The sequence below is a fragment of the Diospyros lotus genome, chromosome 5 (assembly GCF_014633365.1).
Source record: "Diospyros lotus cultivar Yz01 chromosome 5, ASM1463336v1, whole genome shotgun sequence".
In the NCBI taxonomy this organism is placed as follows: Eukaryota; Viridiplantae; Streptophyta; class Magnoliopsida; order Ericales; family Ebenaceae; genus Diospyros; species Diospyros lotus.
The window spans coordinates 41,756,896-41,766,775 of NC_068342.1; the positions used below are offsets into that span (position 1 = coordinate 41,756,896).

The window sequence follows — 9,880 nt, forward strand, 5'->3', positions numbered from 1 at the left end:
TATAAATGTAATCTCCGGGCTACATTTTGTGTAATTTCTTGGTGTGTATCCATTATTGCAGATCAAAAATTACCTACGTGCATATGTATATTTATCTATTTAATTATGTCCACAACAAATTATTTACTACCTAAGTATTTAATATACACATAATAATTCATTGAAAAACCCATTATTAGCATTGAAAAACTCATGTATTGAAAATTTTATTATTAATTTTATAATAATTATTAATTACTACCACTTTTAGCAATAATAATTTAATTATTATTAATGCAAGTTTTGGGGGATTTTTTTTTTTTGGCACACTATCATACTTTTATAATAATAATAATAATATAAAGATAAAGATAATTTAATTATTATTAATGCAAGTTTTTGGGAAAAAATTTCTTTTGCAAACTATCTTACTTTATTATGTGTATATTAACTAAGTATTTAATATACACAAAATAATGCATTAAAAAATTCATAATTACCATTAAAAAACTCATGTATTGGAAAATTTATTATTAATTTTACAGTAATTAATACTTTTAGTAATTAATGCAAGTTTTGAGGGAAAAAACTCTTTGCCAAACTATCCTACTTTTATATATATAATATAAAGATTATTACTATCTTTAATTTAATGCAAGTTATAGAGGTAAAAAATACTTTGGTAGACTACTGGAGGAAAAAAAGGCTTAGCAAATTATTTAATAACTAAATATTTATATACACATTGTAACATCCCGCTCGAGCGATAGGAAGAACCGGAACAACTTACCCTTATGGGCCTACGTGAACTTCCCAGGAGGGTCACCCATCCCTGGATTACCCCAGGTTAAGCACGCTTAACTTGGGAGTTCTTTGCCAACATTCAGCTCAAAAGGTATCCAACTGATGTTGTTTTCTTCCTTACACTATCCTCGATATATACTAACTTCTCTGAGCTCTTGGGGTATTACATTCTCCCCCCCTGAGCACATGACGTCCTCGTCATGCGACCTTACAACCGGTCCCAGATCTCCCCCCGATGTATGGCCGATGTGGGATTCGCCTAAGGTGCCTACACGCACCTCCCTCGGGGACTCAGCATCATCGCTGAGGTTTGCCCCACCACCGCGCTCAGAGGCTCGAGGGTCGGCTCTGATACCATTTGTAACGTCTCAATCGAGCGATAGGAAGGACCGGAACAACTTACCCTGATGGGCCTACGCGAACTTCTCAGGGGGTCACCCATCCCTGGATTACCCCAGGTTAAGCACGCTTAACTTGGGAGTTCTTTGCCAACATTCAGCCCAAAAGGTATCCAGCTGGTGTTGTTTTCTGCCTTACACTATCCTCGATATATACTAACTTCTCTGAGCTCTTGGGGTATTACACACATAATAATGTATTGAAAAATACATACTTAAAAGTTAACTAACTAGATATTTAAATGGATGGATAAATAATATACACATTATAAATGACTTTTAATAATTTTTCAGCAAGTAAGCTGGAAAGACTATAAAAAATTAATATAAATGTGATCTTTTGAGTACATCTTGTGTAATTTCTTGGTGTATTCATTATTGCAGATTAAAAATTACTTACGTGTATATGTATATTCATTTATTTAATTATGTCCACGACAAACTATTTACTAACTAAATATTTAATATACATATAATAATGCATTAGAAAACCCATTATTAGCATTGAAAATGTATTGGAAATTTTATTATTAATTTTATAATAATTATTAATTACTACTACTTTTAGTAATAATAATTTAATTATTATTAATACAAGTTTTGGGAAAATTTTTTTTTTGCAGACTATCATACTTTTATAATAATAATAATAACAACAACAATAATAATAATATGAAGATAAAGATAATTTAATTATTATTAATGCAAGTTTTGGGGGGGAAAATTCTTTTGCAAAGTATTTTATTTTATTATGTGTATATTAACTAAGTATTTAATATACACAAAATAATGCATTGAAAAATTCATAATTAGCATTGAAAACTCATGTATTGGAAAATTCATTATTAATTTTACAATAATTAATAATTTTAATAATTAATGCAAGTTTTGGGGGGGAAAGACTTTTTTGTCAAACTATCCTACTTTTATATATATAAAGATAAAGATTATCTTAATTATTTATATAATACTTTTATTAGATATTTTATATTTTTAAAATTACATAGATATATATATATGGACCGCACTATTTATACAAAATGGATTCACATAACTCCTTTACAAGCACGATATATTGCGATTTGTTCACCATCTTCTCACTCTTTCTCCCCTTTCTCCTCGCCTGCCTCACCATCGCCTCGCTGTTGCAACCTCACCGTCTTGCCTCGTCTCTGAGCCTCCCCTCCTCAACACCTCTCATTGCCTCACCTTTGCGCCTTGCCACCTTGCCTCACCACTATAATCTCTAGCAACCAACGGCCATCCAAACCAATCGATGTGCAATAGGCAACGTCGGTTGACAAGCAACGAGGGCGACATGGGCAAGAGTGAGACAGAGCAGAGAGATAGTGTGTGTGCGTGTTTTCGGTCATATCATAAGGGTAATTTTATCATTTTATTTTTTTTTGTAAAAGCTTCAATCCAATGTTGAAGCTGGCCAAGCTTCTGCATTCCAGAGGCTTCCACATCACCTTCGTCAACACCCAGTTCAACCATCGCCGCCTCCTCCGCTCCCGCGGCCCCCGCACCCTCGACGGCCTGCCGGACTTCCGCTTCGCAGCCATCCCCGACGGCCTGCCCCTCTCCGACACCGACGCCACCCAGGACATCCCCTCCCTCTGCGCCTCCATTCCCGTCCACAGCCTCCACCCTTTCCGCTGCTTGCTCTCCGACCTGGCCGCCTTTTCCGACGTCCCCCCCGTCTCCTGCATCGTCTCCGACGGCGGCATGAGCTTCACTCTCGATGCCGCCAGAGAATTCGGCATCCCTGAAGTGCTCTTCTGGACCCCCAGCGCCTGCGGCTTCCTCGGCTTTACCCAGTACAAAGCCCTCCACCAGAGAGCCCTCGTTCCTCTCAAAGGTAAACCATAATCACGTCTCATATACATATCATCATTTTCCTAAAACCTTAACGCCCTTTAGCTCTTTTTAATTGGTTTTGAGTTTTTAATTTTTTAAAATATTAAAAACACATTTATTTTTTTATTTTTAAAAATAAAAAATTAAAAATAATTATTATATTGAATGTTTTCAGCCAAAACTAGTTCAAAACACCAAAATGCTAAAACAACCCCCCAAACCCTATCTCCCACACAAAACCTATTGTAATATCCCAAAATTTGAGAATTAAATAAATAATTATTAATTTGGTCAAAGCAATTAATAATTGTTAAATATTTTTGGGTTTAAGAGAAATATTAATTATTAATTATTATGGTTGTGGTGATTCTTGAATATTAGTGGGTTAAAAGAAAATATTAATTTATTTGGGTATTTGGAGATTTAAGAAAAAATGATTAATTATGTAATTTTGAGGAAATAGGAAATTTAGGTTTAATTAATTTAATTGGTGTTAATAGTAATTATTAGTAATTTAGAAGTATTTATGGAAATAAGAAAATAAATTAATCTAGTGGATTTTCTGGAAATTATGGGGTGCTAGTGAAATAAGAAGGAATTGGAGTTTGGGAGTGTGTGTGTAATTAAAGGAAACTGTGGGGGGTTCAAATGTGATTTGCGAAATTGAGCTGGGATGGGTCTAAAATTAATTAGAGGCGTATTTATGTTGAAGATGTAGCTGGCGCGGGTGGTCGCATACGCGCTAGGAATGGACGCAGGTTCGAGCCCGCGGGAGCGCGCGCACGAGAGAGGAATTTTGGTTGGAATTTTTCAGCCATTCCTTGCCCAAAATGACGTTTTGGGCAAGGCGGTGGGCAGCCAGCAGCTGCCACGCGGCAAGCGCTGAGCCGCCCACTTCTCTCTCCTTTTAAGCTACAATTTGAGGGTGAAATCGGCCATTTTTGAAGCAGCATCGAGTGAAGAAAAAATCAGAGAAGAAGAAGCAGCACAGGGGGCTAATTTTGGGAGGAAATTGAAGATTAAACTCTGTTTAATCACAATTTAATTAGCCAGGTAAGTAAATAAATATGTATTAATCATTCTGTACGGTTAGAATTTTATTTTGAGTCCAATTTTATTAATTTTGGGAGTTATTCTATTTTACGGCGTGTATTAATTTGGTGGTGTTCAAGCGTGAAAATGCTGTAAATAGCTAAATTCAGGCAAGCTCTCCTCTACCCTTGTGATCTCTTTCCATTTGGTGAACCCCTCGTCTTCCCTCAATACGTTTCGGTTTCGCGTATTAATTATATAAATTAATAATTTTATTGGTGTGATTTAATTTAAAATAAATATGAAATTTATTGAAATTTTATTTGTGATGCACCTACGTAGGATTTTAGACGGTTAAATTATTTATATTCCACGGTTAGATTTAATTAATGCGAGCCATGGATTTATTAAAAGCTATTAAACGTTTTACTTCGCAACGGGAGTGCAAGAAAGAGAAGAAACGGCCGTGTAAAGGCAAACTCTTAACCCTCTTCTCCTGTTCTTTAATTCCCGTGAGAGACCCCGTGATTTTCTGTATTTTATCCCCTCCCTTACTCTAATTCGGCGCATAGCCTTATTTGTTGAATTATTATTCATTGATTTTAATTTAACTTAAATCCGAGGCTTCTAGGATTTTATTCGTTGTGAGTCTACGAGGGTTTGTACCGCCCCCACTCCTTTTGGGAATGATGCTGAACCAGCTTGAGGACTAGGTTCCTAGACGTGCGGGTTTATTCACTATTTTTCTTGAATTTATTTATGGTTCGGTTAGAGCTATTGAGCAATAGGGCAGGGGTCAATTGTTGGTGACGTTGAGGTAGACTATTGTACGGCCCTGAAGTGGACTGTCGGGTGGACACTCCTAGTCACTGGCCGTTGACCGGTGCCGGGCTGACTAGCTCTACTAATATGTGATTCACTGCACGTTTAGATTTATTATATTACTGTTCATGATTTGATATGCACATGGGTACGGGTTGCATGTTGGAATATTCATTTATTGAGTATGCTTGGACACTGACATTCTAGCTTGGTCAGGTTGCATCCGGCATAGGCATATGCATCACGTGTGGTTTACTATGTAGGCGGAGCATGGCCTGATATCTGGATGTATGGGAGCCAGTGTATCACGTTGATGCTCACTATGCCATTGCATTTCTATGTGCATTGCATGGCTACTGGTAGTTATTAGTTCTCGGATGGGAGTACCGTTCCAATGAAGCCTATGGCTCGGGTGTCGGGAGTACCGACATGGACGGGTGACGGGAGTACCGACCCGGGATGGGGCGTGCGCAGGTTTGTTGGAGATTCATGTTGCCTTTTAGAGCAGCGACAGGTTGGTATGGGACTTGGGTGCTGTATGTCTTGTGTGGGCCCTAATGATTGGTATGTGCTTTTATTATACTATGCTATTTTGTTGTAACGTCTCATGGTTTGTGTGTACCTGGGGGTTTATTCTGGGAAGAGTTTATTGGATTTATACAGCCTTCAGCCTTTCTTTTCTTATGCTTGTTGAGTCTCTCGACTCATCTTGCTTTCCATCATTCCATGTAGTGGCAACGTGGGCCATGGCAAGGGAGTCATCTCTTAGCGACCGAGTTGGTATGGTGTACAAGCAGTCCCATCAATCCCTGTCAACACTGATGGTTGAGTAGGATTTACTCTATTATTTTGTACTGTGTCAGGTCTTTCCTCGAGTCTCGTGTATATTAGCACAGGAGTCTGTGTTCATTTATTTATCATGTGATCCCTGTGCTGGCAGGGTACCTGTAGTGCATGCATGTGTTTAGCTTCGCTTTCGCTGTTCTTATTTTTGTGAATGCATGCCAGGGTAGTTTTTGTCTTGTGTTTCATTCTTTCTCCTTCCATAGGCGCTCCCGTTCGGATAGTCCGGGTGGTTGGGGATATCCGGGCGGGGGTGCTTACAGCTATCCTCTCTTTTTCTTCCCTTCTCTCATTTCTCTTCTCTTCCCTTCCTTGCCAAGTTGTCATCGACCTCGCCCGCCGCCACCGACTCCTCTTTTCTCCTTCATCCTCCATTGCCAGCAACCACATGAAGCCGACGATGACGGCTTGATGATGCCAGTAGCCAAGCAGTATCCAAACAATGGCCATGGCAAAGTAATAAAGATCGATGGCCATGGTGACGCATAAGACCATGGTCAGTTGAACATGGCAGAAATGCTCAAAAGGTCACAGTTGAAGATGACGCATCAGAAGAGAAAATCAACGACCGGTAACGACGGAAGGCAACATTCAAGGCCATGGAACTTTCAACTGTCGACGACGCGTCATCGGTCATGCCGATGACCCTTATCCCCTTACCGGCCACCTGAAAAAGGCCTTCGATGGCCAGAAACCCCATGGCCGGTGGTGACTAACTACATTTTTGAATTTTGGCAAAACTTAAAAATCAGATCTATAAAAATTCAATCGTTAAATCCGGCTCATTTTTGTGTATGTTAACCTCTTTGACTTAACATTTCTAATGGTAAGTTTTGATCATGTGAATCTTCGGCCAGCAATGGTCGACGCCAATGGAAAAGATGAAGGCGCTAGAGAGAATAAAAAAAAATATAAAAGAAGGAAAGAAAAAAAAAATTGAGTTTTAAACTTTAAAAATAAAATTATATATTTACCTAAAATTTAAAAATATAGTATATATATTATAATTAAAAATATAAAATAATATATAATATATTATTAAGTGTATTAAACATATTATGTATAATTTTTTCATACTGTACTGTACTGTTACAGTTGATACAGAAGCAGCCATTCAATTTGTCTTCTTCTGTGCAGCGTTGTGCCATCAGTAACTGTTTCACATGCATCTCACTAATCATTGCATTTTGCTTAATTTTCTAATAATGAATCGATTAAACAAACTCAATTGAACAGATTGGAGTTGCCTCACAAACGGGTATTTAGAGACCAAAATCGACTGGATGCCAGGGATGATGAAGAACGCCAGATTGAAGGACATTCCGAGCTTCATCAGAACCACAGATCCAGACGACGTCATGATCAAATTCCTCGTCACTGAAACGGAGCGATCCTCCAAAGCCTCTGCCATCATCATCAACACGTTCGATTCTCTTGAAAGAGACGCCATTGACGCTCTCTCCGCCATGTTTCCGGCCCCTGTTTTCACCATTGGCCCTCTCCACTTCATGCTCAATACCCACATAAAAGACGACCACCAACTCAAATCCATCGGTAAGTTATTCACCTCTTTGTTCATCTTTTATATGATATCCATCGTGTATTGACGGACACCTCAATCCAAAATGAGCCCTTAGACATGGTAGATTGAGCTAAGAGGCGTGAATGAGTAAGATTCGTCGTTCAATCACCTAGATCTCACGTTGAAAAACTAACTCCGGCGACCCTGTCGTATTCCCTTGAAGCCGCCGGTCTTCTCCCTTTTATACACATATAAGATAAGATAACAGAATGCATGCATTTCAATGTTTTCTCTTTCAAACAGGATTAAATCTATGGAAAGAAGACAGGGGGTGCATGGAGTGGCTGGATTCGAAGGAGCCCAACTCTGTTGTGTACGTGAACTTCGGAAGCATCGCCGTGATGACGAGCCAACAACTCGTTGAGATGGCGTGGGGGCTGGCCAACAGCAAAAATGACTTCCTTTGGATCATACGGCCGGATCTCGTCACAAGAAACTCGGCCGTCCTGCCGCCGGAGTTCTTGGAGGAGACGAGAGGGAAGGGGAAGCTGGCAAGCTGGTGCCCGCAGGAGGAGGTGTTGAGCCACCGGGCCGTGGCCGGGTTCCTGACCCACAGCGGCTGGAACTCGACGCTGGAGAGCCTGGGCGCCGGCGTGCCGATGATCTGCTGGCCATTCTTTGCCGAGCAGCCGACCAATTGCCGGTACAGCTGCGAGGAATGGGGGGTGGGGATGGAGATAGCGAGCGACGTGAGGAGAGAGGAGGTGGAGAGGGTGGTGAGGGAGTTGATGGACGGGGAGAAGGGAAAGGAGATGAAGGGGAAGACCGCGGAGTGGAAGAAGAAGGCGGAGGCCGCCGTCGCGCCCGGCGGCTCGTCGGATGTAACTTGGAGACGCTTTTTAGTAGAATGCAAGATCTCTCCTTTCATCCCTAAACAAATTACGTTATTGTTGGCAAAGTTTATTTATTATATCTACATATATACATGTATATAAATTGACAAAGTTGATTTATTATAAATGTAGAATGGAGCCATAGGACTCTCTTCTTCTTTATGACTTCAAAAGTTGGATTGAAAAATAATATATATATATATGAAAAAAATTTAAAAATATGTAAAATATATGAGAGAGACATTTCAATGGTTGAGATTGGTTGAGATGAATGACGTTCTAGCCCATTCACCTCTCTCTCTCTCCTTTTCTCTTTCTTTCTCTCTCATAGACCCACCCACCCAAGCTATTGACAGGTGCGACGATAATAGAGAGGAATGGAGGGTCGACAGTGAGGGGGGCCGACGGGTGTGACGGCGGTGAGGAGGGGTGAGAGGGACAATAACAGGTGGGGGGTCGGCGGGTGCGACGGTATTAAGAGGGTTGGAGAGATGATGGTGGGTGGGGGTGAAATGCTGCAAGCAGCTGGCATGGGGGTGATGGCGGTCCGAGAGGCTATAGGCGGGCAATGGCCGTCTATGATCGGTGGAGAAGGGGACCGGGAGAGGTAATGCGAGAGGCAAAGTGAGGGGCACGACGGATGGTGCTCACGGTAGAGGGCGATGGATGACAAACGCTGCTAGGGGTAGTGAAGGGGCGACAGCAAATAATGTTGGTTACAGACGGCCTTGCAAGAGGGTTTTGAATTAGTGAACACATTTGGTATGTAGAATAGAGAGGGTGTTGAATAGTGTTAGCGAAGATCCTGGCCTATTGGGCCGAGGGCAGTGGATGCAGTTACGATCACTCATAACAGAAACAACAACAACAACAACAGCACAAGTATTATGGGCTGCTGAATTCTGAGTCTTTTTCTGCCTCCCAACTCAAGTCGTTCGTTAAGAATTTTAATAAGTCAGAGTTAGCTCCTGATTATTCTCAAGGTTACTTTTTCTTTATTAATGATTGATCGTCATTTACTTTGTTTTCAATCATATTTGTTTTATTTTTTTATTCAAGCTTATTGTTGGGTCATATCAATTGTTTGATTATATTATTCTCTTTTTTTTGTTGTCGGCCGGAGGAGGTTTAGTATTTGAATTTTAAAAAAAAATGAAATAATACCCAATGACCGATTGTTTCCTTATGAATGGGATTGCAGTTTTCGTGGGCATTGTATAATTTTCTTCTTTTGTTTTTTTAGTTTTTGTCAGTTTTGGTTTTTGTATGTGATGTGCCTTACGCTGATGAGATGAGATTATGTTGTTGATGATGCAGAAGAAGATGTGCATTTGGGGGTTGCAAATCAGATGTACAAGCTCTGAAGCACTGCAATGATGTTTATGAGAGCAACCCATTGCGAACTGATAGTCTTCTTCTTCTGAGTGCAATATATTGTCAAGTCTCTTAACCTTCTGCATTTTTAATTAGTTTCAAAAATTGAATTTCCTCTTTTCATGGTGTTGCCTAAGTTCTAGAAAGTGATCAACTTCTTTTCTTCAATTTCTTTTCTATTTTTTTACGCAAGGCTCTTTTTTAATATTCCATTTAGTTCGCTCGGACAATAGTTTCTAATGTAATTTATTGTTCATTCAATAATGAAGAAGGATAAATGAAAACCTTATATATGCAAGCCACTATGTAGACAAATGTCTATGTATAGAGAGAGAGAGAGAGGGAGGGTTCAG

The 9,880-nt window shown here is 39.8% G+C and overlaps 1 protein-coding gene across 1 annotated transcript; it reads left to right on the top strand.

The window, feature by feature from the left end:
* Positions 1 to 2,499: 2,499 nt before the first annotated feature.
* LOC127802281 (7-deoxyloganetin glucosyltransferase-like) lies at positions 2,500 to 9,603 on the top strand. The gene is made up of 5 exons (XM_052337997.1): positions 2,500 to 2,534; positions 2,597 to 3,042; positions 6,975 to 7,292; positions 7,564 to 8,209; positions 9,471 to 9,603. Exons 1-5 carry the CDS (start codon positions 2,500 to 2,502, stop codon positions 9,601 to 9,603), a joined length of 1,578 nt encoding a protein of 525 aa, XP_052193957.1.
* The last annotated feature ends 277 nt before the right edge of the window (positions 9,604 to 9,880 follow it).